Consider the following 16,929-nt stretch of genomic DNA (forward strand, 5'->3'; position numbering starts at 1 on the left):
TAGACCAGCCTGAGTTACTGCCTGCATTTGAGTATAATGAAATGGTGCTTCTTTAAAAATGGTCTCTGCTTTAAGACAGCTTGATGGTTCCGATAGGCTTCCCCCTCCTGGAAAAAAGGACAGAGTCAGGGATTCTGAAGCCAGAAAACTAAAAGCCAAACCACAAAAAAAGGGGGAAGGAGAGCGAGAGAAGAAGTGAAACGAACCTGGTTGGCTCTGTTGCTTTAGCAACTTTTGCAGACCAGACACACATTTTTAGGTTAGTCGGAGAACACTCAAAATGTGCAATGTGTAATTTGTTTTCCTCATAAAATGACCACGTTTGGTATATTTAGAGATGTGAACATTGAGAATAATTTTGTTTTTTAAATTAAATCTTTTACTATAATTAGGGAGAGAGATGAGAGAGGCCTTGTTGAAAAATGGAATGCAATTCCCTGCTCCCCACATGCAAGAAGTAAAAAGCATCTTTCCCCAGGTCTTAATTTTACTCTTTTCTTTCTATCCCTAATTATACTAATGAGTGTTGACGGTATGAGATTTTTGTCCAAGCACTTAAGAATAATAAAGCTTCACTTAGGCCAGTGTCCCTTCCCAAATGGACTTCTCACTACTTTTTTGGGTGTCTGTCTTCGACCTGTGCCCCTGATGCTGACGGCTGCCCAGCCTTCTGCTGCATCCAATGATGGAGGAATGACAGTGTGGCAAACAGGAGGCTCTGATCAGGGCACTCGACCTGGGCACTGGACTCAGGATAAATGCCTCCTCTCCCACTGGGACTGATGCTCAGAGTATCTCATAACCATCATTAAGCAGAGCCAATGGATAGATGGATGGATGGATAGATGGATGGATGGAGAAAATAAGTTGTGCTACATTACGCCCAAGGGGCCTGTTGGATGACAGGGCAGAACTGTCACCCTGACTGCTACAAATCCAAAATACAGGCTCTGTGCTTGATTGGTCTGGAAAGAGACACCTCTGTGACTGCATAGCCTTTAAATGCCACTGGCCTTGGACTTGGTTCTCGCAATCCAATAGGCAAATGGAGAAGTAACAATCCTTCTCCATTTTCAGGTCTCATCTGGGCTCATATCTCACAAAAAGTTTAGTTTCACACCTTGCTATACAAAAATGGTCTTCAGACCCAAGAACTCATTTGAAAAGCAGAGTCTCAGGTCTTATCTGCAACCCACTGAACCAGAGCTTGTATTTTAGCAGGATTCCGTGGCACTTTGTGTGCCTATTAGAGACTGAGAATCACTAGTGTATTTCATGTATATTGTATCCTGGCTATAAGCAGACATAGGGAAAAGTCCTACCTTTAGATAGGGTTTTTGTACAGAATAATGATGAGGAGCCACTACTTGCTTTCCTGCTCTTTGAGGATCATATGGTTTGAGCCATATGTACAGGCATTTGCACACATTATCTAGAGGCTATAGAGTGGAGACAAGGGCAGGCTGTGGCTCCAGCTCTTGGCTCTGTCACGTATTAGCTGCTTGATCTTGGATGCCACCCGTCACCTCTCTGAGTTTCCGTTCTCTCGTTTAAAAAGTATGGCATTCAGCCTGCTCTGTCCACATGTATCATGGGAGAAATACCTGCCTATGCCCCTTAAAGTCCAGCTTTGAAAAGAAAAAATAGTTTTACACTATCAATCATACATAAGGATATTGGGAAATTTACCAGAAGGAAAAGTAGTTGCTGAGCAAGACTGATGGGCAGACCATAGGACATACTGGTTAATCTTCATTGTGTTTGGATGGATATCCTTTCCTACAGGTGAGGGTCACTTCTAAGCTAGTTATTACATATTTTTAATATTAACACAGACACATTCCACACTTCTAAAACTTTTGGACATAAGCCCCTGGTCCATTATCAAATTCTGCAGTCATGAGCATCTAAATCCCACATTCCTGATTTGATGTATTTCCCTGTAGGTCATTTACACAGAAACAAAGGGGCTACAATATAGGATACATATGATACAACACATGAGAAAGACAATGTCTTCCCAAAAGAAGGTGACCTTGAACTGCTGCCTATTCCACACTGTTGGCTGAACTGTCCACCTCGCATAGACCCACAGAGCATGAAGGGCTGTGCTTCTGACCTTACTCTAGGCATTTCACCAAAGCAATACATTCACCAAAACATGTTGGTTGGAGTAAGTTATGAAGATGATGATAGCCCTTTGAGGATATTTTCAGGTTAAAAGCCCACTTTATGGTTGAAGATCTTGAGGTTCGTAGAGGTTAAAAGCTTTGCCCAAAGCCACACAGCTACAATATGGCAGATTTGGGATTTAGATCTCATTATTTTACATGGTAGCAGCCTGACACATTGTGTTGGGTCCCAGCTAGAAACTGGATCAAGTTCCTGCAGAATCATGCACATGGGGCTGGCCTTTTCAGTAAGATTCTTCACAGTTATTGATTTGGCAGCCCCCATGGCACCTGGGTCCTGCTTGTCTGATGAGAATGGGGATAAGGAATGGGGATAAGGTGCCAATTTCATTTAATCATCACAAAACCATTGAGAAGCGGGTAGAGTCATTATTCCCAATTTAGAGATGAGAAAACTGAGGTTTAATGCACGAATGTGCCCAAGGTCACACAGTTGACAGGTGGCAAGCTACGACCAGATTCTAGAGCCTAATATCTTAGACACCAGGCCAATATATCTCAAATTTCTAGATAATTTGAGTCACCTGGGAACATGAAGACAACTCACTTTCCCAGGCCCCTTATCTGGGAGGAAAAAAAGAAAAAAAAAAAAAAAGATTGGTAAGTCTCAGGGCCGCCCAGGTGAGTCTTATGATCAGGTGATAGGAATGGCCTCACTAATCCCATGGCCATAGGGGTTGAGTAGAAAGAGGCTGTATTCCTTAGTCTTCACCCAAGCTCTGCCTTAACCTTAATTTATAGAAACGGCAACAGAAATCAGGAGAGAATGACCAAGGGTGATCCAATAGGAAGAGGCAGAACAGGAATAGAAACTCAGCTTTTTGGATTTCAGGACCTATAGTTCATGGGGCACATTGGCCTTGACTCCCTCAGAGTATGTCCGAAAACCTTGGAAAACTGGAGATATCAAAGGGAAAGTCTTCTCCAGCCAACCTAAGAGTCAGAGCTCTAGGGAAAATCACCCCTTAACTCCTCTGATCTAGCCTCTAATTTCTGTCCTCTAATTTCTGAGTTGATACCCCAGAGAAGGTAGCGTACAGCTGCGTCTGCAGGTGGCAAGTTGAGGATTTTGTTAAGAGTTGGGATATCACCGTACAGAGAGGCTTGGGAGTTGCCTTGCAAATCAGAAGTTAATTCTACTTTTAATTAATGATCTCTCCACCATTGGCCTCATTTGCTTTCTCCTGTTAAAATAAAATCATGGTGTATCACAAAACACCCAGACCTGAAAATTCAGAAAAACAGGTTCCAGTCCTAGCTCTACCATTAATTCTTTATGGAACCTTGACCTTAATGTTGCCAACTATATAGTGTGGGAGTTGGATCATAAATTTCTAAGCCTTCAGAGTGGATATAGTGCAGTCCAATAGACTGGGATTTATAAGTTAAAACTTATTCACTTATTAGTTATATGATTTTAAATAATTCTTTTAAATACTGTTAAGACTCAGGCATCTCATCTACCAAACGGGGATGTAGAAACTGTTCTCCAAGGTTCATCCCTCTACAAAGTCTATGATTCTTTGGGAGTTGAATGAAAGAAATGGTAGAGAAGAGACTAGAAGGTATTACTACAGTTCCCAGAGGTGGTGATGGAAAAAGGCTAGGATCCCAAAAGGTACGCTGCTAGATGGGATTTGTTATTAGACTTGAGATTTATCACATGATAGCTATACAACTATTGGGCTAGTTGGCTCAACATCTCTGTACCTCAATGTAGTAAATCATATTGACGCCCCACATATTTCTGGGTCTTTTCAGCACTTGATAGGGTTTCATGTCCTGACCAACACTTTGAGGGCTGCTGTGACCACAGGACTGGACATGACCAGTGGAATCTGAGCAGAATGTCATCCCTAGGAGGAAGTGATGAGAGCCAAATTTTGTTCCCATTACCAGAGTGTTCATGGGAGCACATGAAGATGATGCTTCTGTCAGCTCAGACTCCCAAATGCCAGAATGAACAGGACCCCTGCAATTCCATACAGGGCATTCGGTAGGGGCACGACCAAATGAATTCTGGCTGATACATTCCTTTCCTTTTTTAGAAAACCAAGTTGTTAAGGGCCCTTTTGTGATAGGTATTGGGAAGATTAGATGAGAAAATTAAAGTATGGGATACAGGACCTGGCACATAACAAAAATGCACATAGCTCAATGCAGAGGACAAGAGAAAGAGGGAGAAGGCAGGGAAGGGAAGGATCTAGAAGCAGCATGTATCATTAATCATCACCCAGAAAGGCACTAGAAAAATAGCTGTGGAGGCCACTTAATAAGATGTGACTCAGGACCCTCTACTGGGAAACAAGTGGGTGCCAAATCCTTAAAGAGAACCCTTCTGTCTCACCAGGCGTGGGTTGGTGGTACCTCATCCTGAAATCCCACATCTTATCCCAAACTCTCCTCTTACCCTGTACAATATGCACATCTGATAAGCGGACCCGATTGAAAGCGCCTAACAAATCTTCCAGGAGCAACCCATGCTCTTTCAAGGTCATCCTTGAAGGCCTATGGGAAACAGCCACTGGTGGCAGAACCATTCTTATTTTCAATGAGGCTTTTGCAAAATCTACAACCGTCATTTGCTGAGCCCTCATTCCCAAGCAACTTCTCACTGTGCACAGGAATAGAAAGATCTGGGCTCAATAAGAGCTCTTGACTGATGTTTATCTAAATCCGCACAATCTATAACCAAAGTTGACCTTTCTTTCTTACAGGAATGAAGTAGGATGGATGAGGATGGGGGTAGGAGGGAAATGAAAAACAAACAAAACATCAAATACCACCAACCTTTGATACGTTTATCTCACGCTGGCGGTCTTTACCAATCCCCTCACTGATGGAGAGCTAGGAGGAGGGAATTCTAATGGTGACCCTGCCTGAGTCCTTAAAACCAATACAGTGCACGGAAAGGGATTAGAACCAGGAAGGCTTGACATTGCTTCCTGGGTTTGGGGGTCATTCTGAAAAAAAGATCTTTGATCTTTTTTGTTTGTACAGAACCTGAGTGTTTCACAAAGTTTTATGTCCCCTCATGTCCCTCTGATTAGGAAACGGACTCGTAATCAAGGGGTCTCTCCAGACACCAGGTTCTTAAAACAACTTCCATCCATCCTGCAAATAACTTCTGTTGTGACTTGAGGGTGAGGGTCTCTCCTCCAAATCTTCCCGTCTCCCCCACCTTTCCTCTCTGCTTGGCCTCTCTAACAGCTTGTCTTTATCATGCTTGTCTTACCTCTGCCTTTCTGTATGGCCTCCCAGTGCGTACCACATTTAATCTTCATACACAGCAGATAACTTCCAGGCCCACCAGGGTCCTAAGCATCACCCCATGCTCATCTCTCAGTGGAGAATGCAGCCTACACATGGCCACGTGAGAAGGTGACCGCCGATGGCATCAAGTTCCTGCAGAATCATGTACTCAAGGGGTGGCTCTTGCCTAAGCTCCCCACTTAATTAAGAACCTGTTATTCCCCTATGGCACCTGTGTCCTCCCTCTCTGCAGACCACATGATGTTAAAGGGAGATGAAGAAGTGATATACATCCCTTAGAACAGAACCAGAAACCACAGAACACTGGTTTGAGAGTCACAGACTCTAACTTTGAGTCTCAGAGGGGCCCCAGATCATGGTGAACGGAGGATAAGTTGTATCCTTCTCTGGGTCTCAGTTTCTCCATGTGTATAATAAAGGGTTATGTCTGTGCTGATTGTTAAATGCTAGTCCAATTTAGATACTTGTAATGGGAGGCCTTTAGTAGAATAGAAATCCAGGCTGCTCTTTTGGGGATTGGAAAGAGGAAATGAAAAGGCACACCTGTCTTCTACCTGCTGTTGCTAGGCAGGAGGCTTGAGGTGGGGGCAGAAAAGAGAACACAGCAGAGTGGTGGCTGTCACACTGGAGACTCTAGCTGGTAGGTACAGTTTGAAATCCCGGGCCAGGCAGTTGTCAGGAAATGTGGCATATGGCAGGACGGCTGGTGGGGAGCCTGTTGGCTACTCTGGAGGGTTGGACCGAACATTACTTGGAGGAGAGAGAGAAAAGGAACAAAGGAGAGGCGAGAAATGACAACTGCCTTTGATACTGAAACATTTGCAGGCCTGCCTTCTGGAACTTGGGAGGACAAAGGAGCAGCAGCCTCCTCCTGGTCTGAGGCTCTGTGAGGGAGACTTGAAAGAGATAAATTTAGATTCATCAGAAGCACTCACCTTCCCACCATGGGAAGTCAACTGCCTTGGCATGTGGCTCCAGGAGGGGACATAGTCTAAGGATGGAAATTATTGTAAAGAAAGTTCAACTGAAGCCAAGGATAAGAGAGCTTACGTGAAATGGGCCACTCGAGCACAATGGTAGTCTGGGGAGCTCCCTAAATCTTGAGGCTGTTGTCAAAAGAGATTGTGGTCTGTTCACTATACTCTTTCCAATGAGCAAATCAGGGCAGACACAGACCCTGGCTATTTTGAAACAACCCAAGATTGAAGGGTTGGGAACAATGAGCAGAGGGTCTGAGCCAGAATGAGGATTCCTGATGGGGCTAAAATTCTGTATGAGTCTGGGGACTTCGAGGCCAGCCTTTACGGCACCATGCTCTCTCTTAATGACCAGTTTTTTGGGAGTAGAAGCATGCTGGGATCTGATCTGAGGGTATGAGGTAGCTCTGCAATGACTTTTTTTTTGTGACGTTGGCCAAGTCCCTTCCCCATACGTAAGTGAGATCAGGGAACCCATGAATCTCCTTCAGAATCTAGCATCTTACTATGCAGTTTGGATCCTTCTTTTGGACCAAGCTAATCTTCACATGAGAGAATGAGAATGACAAGTACATTTGATCACTTATCACATATATGCCGGCCAGTCTGAGAGCTGCCGTGAGGGCCAGAATCTGATAAAACACCTCTTTTTAAACAGGAGGCAATGCCTCTCTGCCTGCTTATGATCTCTCTCCCTCTCTCTCTCTGTCAAATAAATAAATAAATAAATAATCTTTAAAAAAAAGAAAAAAAACAACAGGAGGCAATATGGGGTGGCAATATGGGGTCAGTTGTCTGCCTCTGGCTCAGGTCATGATCCCGGGGTCCTGGGATGGAGCCCTTCATTGGGCCCCCTACTCAGTGGGGAATCTGCTTCTCCCTCTCCCGCTACCCCTGATCATCATACTCTCTCTCTTACTCTCTCTAATAAATAAATAAATGAATAAATAAATAAAATCTTTTTAAAAAATAAACAAGCAGAAGGCAATAGTACTATGCATGTCACCAGTGGGGCCAGATTTGGAGCCAGGTCCTGCTGGAGACCTGTTCTGCTGATTCCCCACTCCTGCCTATCTGTGTCTAGGCTTCTACAGACTCCTTCCCAGACAAGAAAATGCCCTTCCAGCTCTTAACCCTCCCAAGAGACACTGTTCTTGGCTATCACTTCCAACTCCAGTTCACAAGCCTCATCTTTTGAGAAACTCCTTAACATTCCTTCTAATTCTTCTCAAAAAGCTTTGAAAACTACTGGAATGCCAATTTGGAAATTAAATTTTCACATATTTTTGGCAATTGTATGTCATTGTGAGAGCCTGTAAATTTCCTTCTCAGAAACAAGGGTCTTTCTTTCTTTCTTTCTTTCTTTCTTTCTCTTTCTTCTTTTGAATTCCACACAGCATTATGTTAGCCATCATGATGCTGAAGAAAGAATTTCATGGAGCATTAAAACTACAGAAAGTCAGCATTGTGGTTCTCAGTATGGAGTAGTTCATCTGGATTTTCCTTAAATTTCTCCCAGAGTTTTCCAGTAAAGTAGCATTCAATTGCTCTTTGAGCATCTGCATGGCAGAAAGGAAACTCCACTGGGATTTGAAGGACTCAACTACCAACCACTAATTTGCTGAGTAGCCACCAGTCACTCTCATTACTTTCAAACCCTCCCTTGACCCTACCCTCTGCCTACTACGCTCACTGGCCTGGTGAACCATGCTTCACGACTACCTCACAAAATCGCCCTCTCTCTCCAAACGGTTCCCATCATCCTGGTTGAAGCCACCAACACTTTCACATGGCTTCCACAGTAAAGCCCCAACCGAGCCCCCATTCCACCCTGTCCTGGGCAACCCTCATTGCCATTTATTTCCCATTGCAGCCCCCATGAGGTTGGAAAATAACAATGCAGCCATGGCACACTCCACTTCTTCAACCATTTTGAGTTCTCCTGTTTGCTCCTAGAATAGAGACCTGACCTGCAAGACCCCCATGATGATCTGCTATTATGGACTGTTCTAGCTTTACCTCCCACCACTCTTCCCTTACTTGTTTGACCAAAACCACACCAGACTTCTCCATTACTTAAAGCAGAACATGTTGTTTTTCTTCTTAAAACATCTGTTTCTGCTTGATATTTTCCCAAAGCTAAGTCCCATACCTAATACCTAAGTTTAGGTATTAGTTAAATAACACTTCATCTGAAAAGTAGGCTCCAAAGCCTTATTGCTTTGTAACCCAGTACATGCAAACCTACTATTCTGCTCCAACTGAATTAGATCCCACTGTTAATTGTTATCTTGGAACAATAATGTTCCTTTATTTCATAGTGCCTAGCACAAATTAAGTAAGTCCATAAGTTTACAAACACATGTGCATGCGCATACACACACACACACACACACACACAACAAAGCACCACAGGGTCTTGGGCCACTTTTATCTCACTTTTCATTGTATCTCAAGTAAGCAGCATGGCACCTGGGACATGGTCAGTGCTCAAGCAGCCTGTGATAACTACATAGGCGAATGGTTTCAGGGAATTCACATTTCCATTCTTATTCTATGAAATAAGAATTAATGAGGCATGTCGGCTTAAAAAAAAAAAAAAAGAGCAAGGCTTGGGAATCCGTCAGATTGACACCTGATTCTTTACTCTGCCTCTCACCAGATGGGGACCTTGGGAGAGTCACTTTACCTCTGATGTTGACTTCTCAGCTGTAAAAGGGAGGCCACGGTGCCTCGAAGAGTTTTAATAGTGAAGCTAAAATGCTTTTATCCTGGCTCTCTCACTTCCTAGAAGGGAGAGGTGGAAGAGTCACTTCCCAGGGCCATTGGGGGGGAATCACTTGAATTAGTAGATGGCAAGTGTTTGGAATGCCCTCAGCTTGTGCTGAATTAATGTCATCATTATCATCATTATTTGATTATTACTAAAAGTACTTGGTAAAGAGTCTGACATGGAGTAATTCTTAATAAATAGCGGTCATTATTACCACTCCCACTACAAACATCACTATTATTAATTAGGTGATGGTGGGATGGGGATGATGATGATTAGATGAAGATATTCTTTCCCAGTTCTGACTTTTGTTGACATGATCTCACAGGCTGGGGTGAGCCCTGCTTTGTAATAATATCCTTTTACAGTTTCATGCAAAACTGTCTAAACATATAGCTTTTTTAATTTTTTAAGATAATCATTTCTTATACAGGGAACAATTCTACTCAGTCTACCATCTTATGGTTCTTCAGATTTTGAGGCATGAATAAATCCAGCTTCTCTGACTCTCCCAGGGAGCCTTTCATAATGAGATTGCATGCCTAATCTTTATATAATTTGGTCAACCCAGTCCCCATTCTGTTTGCTCTCATATGAGAGTAGCCTTATCTTTTAATTTCGCAGGTACCTCTGTATTTATTAACAGAGAATGAGGTCTTTGACATACTGTTGAGCAAAAAACAGCAATTTCTAAACAGCTTTACTGAGATGTGGCATGTCTGTGTGTGTGTGCATGCGTGCACGTGTGCATGTGTGTGTGTGTGTGTGTGTGTAGACAGAGAGAGAGAGGCATTTTAAGAATGTTCAAGAAAATGTTAATTCTGGGTATTTCTGGGTGATGGGAATTTTATTTTCTACTTCATTAAATGTCTTTATTTTTGAACTGCCTGAATAGCCTACATAAGATACTTATTTTTTAATAGACTGAAAGATTAATTTAAACATTTTAAAATTCCATTAACCATACTTACAGGATGATTTAAGACTGATTTTTTAAAATGTGGCTAGAATTAGAAAAATGGAAGAGCAGGATAAATAAGGACTAGGTCAGTGGAAAAGGAAACTCATGGAATGAATTTTGCTGACTTCTAACACCCTGTTGGATAGGCATCAGTGAGCCCGGGGAGATGCTAACCAGTCTAAAACCACTCAACTCCATGGTGCCCATGGCTTCCTCCCCCTGTCCAGATTTTGGGTCAGTGATTCAACAGTGAAGTGCAAGTGTCTTCCCCATACCTAAAGGTCATCTGGAAGACTTGGCCTTGGTTCACATGCTGGGTCCGGTTGTTGTAACCATGCAGCATCTCTCCAAAGAGGGTGTCGTTGAATTTGGAGTCAGGTTTGAGGCATTTGGGGCCCTCGCAGACATCTGAGAGCATTAGGCAGGATTTTCCATCAGGAGCCAGCTTGTACTCCTCCACACAACTGCGTGATAAAACAGAGCCGAGAGTTAGCTCCACATGCTGGATGCCCCCATTGTGGGTGACCTAAAACCAAGCCTCCTTTGCCTGCAAAGCAGGTCAGAGTTTAGGAATGGAGACAGCTATTCTGTCTGGAATCTCTCTAGGGCCCAGGTGTCTAGAGAAAAGCACATTAATCCTGCAAATGGTAAATTCAGGGAAAGTCATTTGTGACATTTTGGAGGAGTCGAGGGGGAAACCAGAGTGCACATCTACGCCCAAAGCAAATTTAAAAACTGTTTTCCATGAACACACAGATTTTAAAAAGCATGACAGACCAATTCGCAGGGAATTATCAACTAGTTTCTCAAACCAGAATCTATTCCCAGTGTATCTGTCGACCAAGGCTGAAGACTGTAGCAAAAGCAACATTGTTATTGCCCTTGTAACTCAGAGCTGATCCATCCAGCACCATGGACAGCTCATAGAGCCATAGCCACTGCTTATGCTCAATTAGCGATGTTAGCAGCCTCTGTTGGCCTCTAACTACCCAATCCTTAACATGCTTCTGAGGCAGGGACCAAACAAACCCTCCTCTATGGACCAAACAGGCATCTAAATGGGGTATTGAAATAGCATTTGCAATCTGGGGGAGTTTGCAGTGAAAAAATCTATCTCTTAAGCATGGGGGAGGGGAGAAAGCAGAGGTCTCTGCCCTTGAAAAATCAGTCCAAAAGCTGGAATTCTTCCAGTGTCTACCTGCCCATGCTCCTTTGCTAGGCACTGGGAATAGAGTATACATAATAGATAAGACACACAAGGGAACAGGCTGCTCAACTGGAAAAACTTGTATAAATGTCATCTTTGCTCCTTTGGACCTATGTGAACCCTAGCAAGTCATTTAATTTATTTGATCTTCAGTTTCCTCATCTGTAAAATGGGGTAGAAATGCTTATCCTATCTTAATTCACTAGGCAGCTACAAGGTCCTATGATCCAAAAAACAGGAACTCAAGGTAGTTCACACACACACAAAAATAATAATATATTAACAGCAGCAATGATGGTGTTTTTGTTTACTGAGCATATATTTTTCATGGGCACTTATTATATTTATTTTGTAACCAAAAAAACAAGTAATATCATCATTCCTGCTTTACCCAGAATCAAAATGAGGAGCAAAGAACTATAAAGCATGTCACACTGTGAGTGAGTGGCAAAATGGCATTCAAATTCAGGTCTGTTAATCAACAAAGGTACCTTTTTCTACTCTTGTTTTTTCCAACTCTAGTTGTTTCTCTTTGCATGATCTGACCCTGGTTGGGCTGTGACAGCTGGAGGAAGTAGAAGGCAGGCAGTCTTTTATTTGTCTTTTCTCTGGGAGGTAGAGTGAAACATCTGTTGAATCTGACTGCAGAGATACTCAGGTACTCATTTGGAAGAAGGGAGAGTCTGTTTTAAATGGTTTGGGTTGAAAATATTCCTGGGTTAAAGGAGCCAGTAGCTGATGTTAGAGATGTGGAACCCAACTGAAGGCAGGAAGTAAAGAGGCAGGGCTGAAAAGCTAACCTAGATCACTCTTGTGAAAAGTTTTCACTTTGCTCCTCCCTATGTTCCCCACATACTCTTCCCTTGTTACTCTCTAACCTCCAGTGTGTTGCATGGGAGCACCAATCGTCTTTCTCATGCTGACATGCTCCTGCCCAAGCACAATGGAAAGTTCTTGAAAGAAGGGCTGTTTTGGTACCTTCACCAAGTCTATCCCCACTTCTTTTTGCATTTGTTAAATGCAATTAAACTCTCCCTTGATAAAGTTGCAGTACACATAATATGAGTTGTATGAATGGGGAAAGTAAATGGTAAGTTCTTAATAAAGTCTAGTTCCATCCATTTATCCTAGTAGGTTCCCAGGAAGTATAAGAAATGGTTTCCCAAAGTAGAGCTTTCTCCCTCTCTTCACATACATACATGTATGCCTGTGAATACCTACTTTTGTTATAAATGATTAAACATTACCAAAGTCTATAGAGTGAAATGTGGAAGTTCTTCATTTCCACTCTACACATATTCTTACTTCATATTTTGGTAATCATTACTATTATAGATTCTTCTACAGTATTTCAATGCATTTAGAAATACAATATCATGTATATAATAAAAAATATATTATACATAAATTTTTCATAATAAACTCGTAAGTGCACCATATGTTGCTGTAAGATATGCATTTGTACCTAATACCATTTCTTAGAGATCTCTTCAAATCAGTATTCATACAGATCTACCTTTCTGCTGGTTATTTGGCATTGCAGAGTGTAAGTGTACCTTAATGTTTTTCGCTGATCTTTATGGATGGACATTTTGGTGGTTTATAGCTGTTTGTTATTACAAATGGTGTCATAATGAAGATCTTTGTGCCTACATCATTGTGTACATGTGTGTTTTCTATAACAAAATCTTAGAAGAGGAATTGCTGGGTCAGTGGTTCATGAATTCAAAAATTTTGGTAGATCTCCTGAATAGATGTCTGTAGAGTCTCGACCCGTTCACAGTCCTATCACTGATAAATGAGAGAGCCCACTTCCCTGTATCTTTCATGGTAATTATCATCAACCTTGGATGGGAAAAGTAACTCATTTTAAAAACATTTTATTTATTTATTTATATTTATTTGGAGGGGGGGGTGAAGAGGGAGAGGGAGATTCCCAAGCTGACTTCATGCTGAGTGCAGAGCCAGATGTGGGGCTCGATTCCAGGACCCTAAGATCATGACCTGAGCTGAAATCAAGAGTCAGATGATCAACCAACTGAGGCATCCAGGCGCTCTGAGTCATTTTTTGTTTCGGTTTGCATTTCCTGATTAGTGCTGAGGTTCACCGTCTTTTCGTGTCACGGGTCTATCTATTTCTTCTTGTGTAATTGTCCATTCATGTGCTTTGACCATTTTTTCCATTGTCATACTTGTCTTTTTCCTCATTGGCTTGTATATGCTTTGCATATTTTCTGGATAGTTATCCTTGGCCTGCCATATATATTGAAATTTTCTTCTAGTCTGCACTTGTATTTTAATCTTACTTTTGATACCTTATAACTTTTCTGTCCTGGCCCTTTATTGCTTCTGAATTTGCGGCAATGCTTAGGAAGCCACGAGATGATAAAATATATTTCTGTATATTATTCTCATTACAAAAAAATCTTTTCATCTTCAGTTGTTTAACCTGTATGGATTTAATTTTGTACATGGCGGGAGTGGTTATTTTTAAAATAGTAACCATTACCTGAAGGTTCCTTCCCGTTCACTAATGTAAAATGCTCTTTTGTCATATACTAAATCACTATGTATACCATATATACAGGGTTGGAATTTTTCCTACTTTAGTTGTTTGTATGTTTCTGCAAAAAATTCTATACTCTTTGAATTATTGTAGCTTTATAGCATCGTTTGCATATAGTAAAGTAAGTTTCCTCCCCATCGCAAAGACTGATTTTCTATCTCAATACTTCCTCACTCTTCTAAACTATTTTTCCCTTCAAATGAATTTTGGAGTTAACTTGTCAAATTCCATATAAAACCCAAGTGGAATTGCGGGTGGTATTGCATTTTACTGGTAGACCAATTTGGGGGAAGATATAAATTTAAGAGTTATAAATATCGAGAGTCAGCTCTGTGCTGGGCACTGCCACCAGCTGTGGCAGAGATGTCTTCTATTCACCACGCTGGGTCTTCCTCCTGGGTATGCACCATAGCCTCTGCATCCAGGCTTCCCTTGCAGTGGTGGGATCCCATGTGACAGGATTCTGAATATTGGAATCTGTGCTGATGTGATATGTTGCTGCTAGACTCAACCCTTCAAAACATCCTGTGTGACTGATTCTCAAGCCCTCTCCTCTCTTGCTATGGCGAACTTGGAAACCACAGGTTCCAAGTGCATACTGCAGGATGGAAGAGGGGAGCCTCGGTCACATGGATTTTGCATGAAAAATGTATAATAAACTTTTGTGTATATGCTTCTGGCTTGGAAGGCTTCATTTGTTATGGCAACCTAGCTTATCTTATTTTAACATCTTTATAGTTGTGAGTTTGCTAATTCAGTTACATAGTCTGCATCTCCATGTGTATGGTGTTCCTTTAAAACCTTCGCTGAAGTTTTAGACCTTGGGTCTTCCACGTATCATGTCAGGGCTTATTCACAGGTATTAAGGCAACGTAGGATGCTACAGGGGTTACAGACATGCATTTGGATCCAGACCACCAGATGACGAATCCTGATTCTGTCTCCTATTGGCTGTGTGGCTTTGGACAAAATGCTTACCCTCTCTGTACCTTCTTTGCTTATCTATAAGGAAGTTCCACCTCATGGAGTTACTGTGAGGATTAAATGAGTTACGTCTGGAATTTGGCATACCCAAACATACAGTCAGTGATAGCTGTTACTATTACAGTCTTTTCCCCATCAGGAAGAGGATCAGTTTTTCACTTATGTTTTCCCGTATGTTTTCTAGTTAATTGTTGCCGATATTGAGGGAATCTATGACTGATTTCTGTAACTTGATTTTTCATCCTACCACATAAGGAGCTCATCAGTTCTCATACATCTACCAGATTTTTCTAAATGGATGAGTATATATTTGTCAAGTTTGGGTATTAGGACTTCACTAGGATTTTGGAATAAATTAGAAAACTGCCCATTTATTTTCTTTCTCTGATTCAGTTTATACAAGATAGTGGTTATACATTCCTTAATGATTTGATAGGACCCGCCTATAAATCCCCTGAGCTCATGTCTTTTCAATTGCAGATAGTTGGCTCTCTGATCATTTTATTTTATATTATTGGTCTGTTTAGATTTTCTACGCCATCATAACTCAAACTTGGTAATTTATATATTCTAAGAAAATAATGCATTTTATCAAGACTTTCAAATTTATTGGTATAAAGTTGTACACAGTATTCTCATTAAATTTGTTTTATCTTCTGTGCTTCCATGGTTATGTCCCCAGCTCATTCTTAATGTGTTTATTTGGGTTCTCTCTCTCTCTCTCTCTCTCTTTCTCATTTGAACAGTGTTTTGCATTTTATTGATGAGGCTCTCTCTCTTTTTTCTCTTTCATTTATTTCAGTTTTCATTTATATTAATTCTTTCCTGCTGCTTTGACTTTGCTTTATAATTCTTTTTCTGGCTTCTTGATTTGAATGCTTTATTTGTTTATTTTCAATTTGTCTTGCTTCTCAATAAATGACATGGAGCTTCTGACTGCTTTCCTCATATTCCACGAATTGGATATGCAGTCTCTCTGCACTTATTCATTTTTAAAGAAGTGGTCATTTGAGTTTGATTTTTTTTCCCCACCCAAGTAAGTGTTACTTCACTTTGTTTTTATTTTTGTTTTTTAGTTCTCAAGGGGAGACCTTTATCTGTTAGCTAGATTGTAATTAATACATACTAATATTGCATTCTAGTCTCAGAATATAGCTTGTATAATTTCTACTTTGGTGAATTTATTGAGATTTCATGCCTCCTTATTTAAGGGAGACACAGATGTCAAGTTCAGGGTTTGGATCTCATTAAACCCAGGTTCAAATAGAGGCTATGCCCCCTATCAGCCATCTGACCCTGATCCTATCTGTTAATTTCTCTAGGCCTCAGTGTCACAATCTAGTAAATGGGGATAATAGTTACCTTGATCACAGAGCTGATGTGAGGACGGAGAGAACTTACATAAAGGACAACATCGCATGTGTCATAAAGTAGACAATGTGTTACACATGGTGCCATTTCAACACTGCTGCTTCCCGATTGTTCATGTTACTATGGTCATGTATTACTCTACCATTATTTCATCTGTTAGCCCATTTGCATTCACCACAGAGCATAAAATCATTTCTAGTGCTTCTCAAATACTACTCGTGGAGTTCTCTCTAGATCCAGATTTCTTAAAATCAACAGAGTAATCCTTCTTTGACTCTATTATTATTATTATTGTTATATTATTATTCAAACTACATAATTGGGAACTTTGATGTGCCATTCATTGGAAATACATATATCATTCATGTATTTTAAATATATGAATGCATACATATGTAATTATTACATATAAATTAAACATATACATCACATGCATATGCATGTATATGTATTTATACGTATACATGTATACACAACCACTCCTACACACATGCATATGCAAAGCTCAGCCCTCAAATCAAGTTCCACAGTCTACAGAATATTTTTTCTGTAGACGAACTGACTTGCTCCTTAATACAACCTGTGGTAGGTAGAATAATGGTGCCCCCAGGGCACCTGGATGGCT

At 41.1% G+C, this 16,929-nt stretch overlaps 1 protein-coding gene across 2 annotated transcripts in view; it reads right to left on the reverse strand.

Annotated features, from left to right (window-relative positions):
* ASTN2 (astrotactin 2) overlaps positions 1–16,929 on the reverse strand; it is a 600,456-nt gene that overhangs the window by 293,088 nt on the left and 290,439 nt on the right. For both annotated transcript variants that reach the window (XM_045074025.1, XM_045074024.1), the window contains exon 10: positions 10,452–10,640. In XM_045074025.1, the coding sequence (XP_044929960.1) occupies positions 10,452–10,640 (189 nt within the window). The remainder of the gene's footprint in view (positions 1–10,451; positions 10,641–16,929) is intronic.

Source organism: Mustela putorius, unplaced genomic scaffold, assembly GCF_011764305.1.
Source record: "Mustela putorius furo isolate JIRA1106 unplaced genomic scaffold, ASM1176430v1.1 tig00537301_pilon_pilon_pilon, whole genome shotgun sequence".
NCBI lineage: Eukaryota > Metazoa > Chordata > Mammalia > Carnivora > Mustelidae > Mustela > Mustela putorius.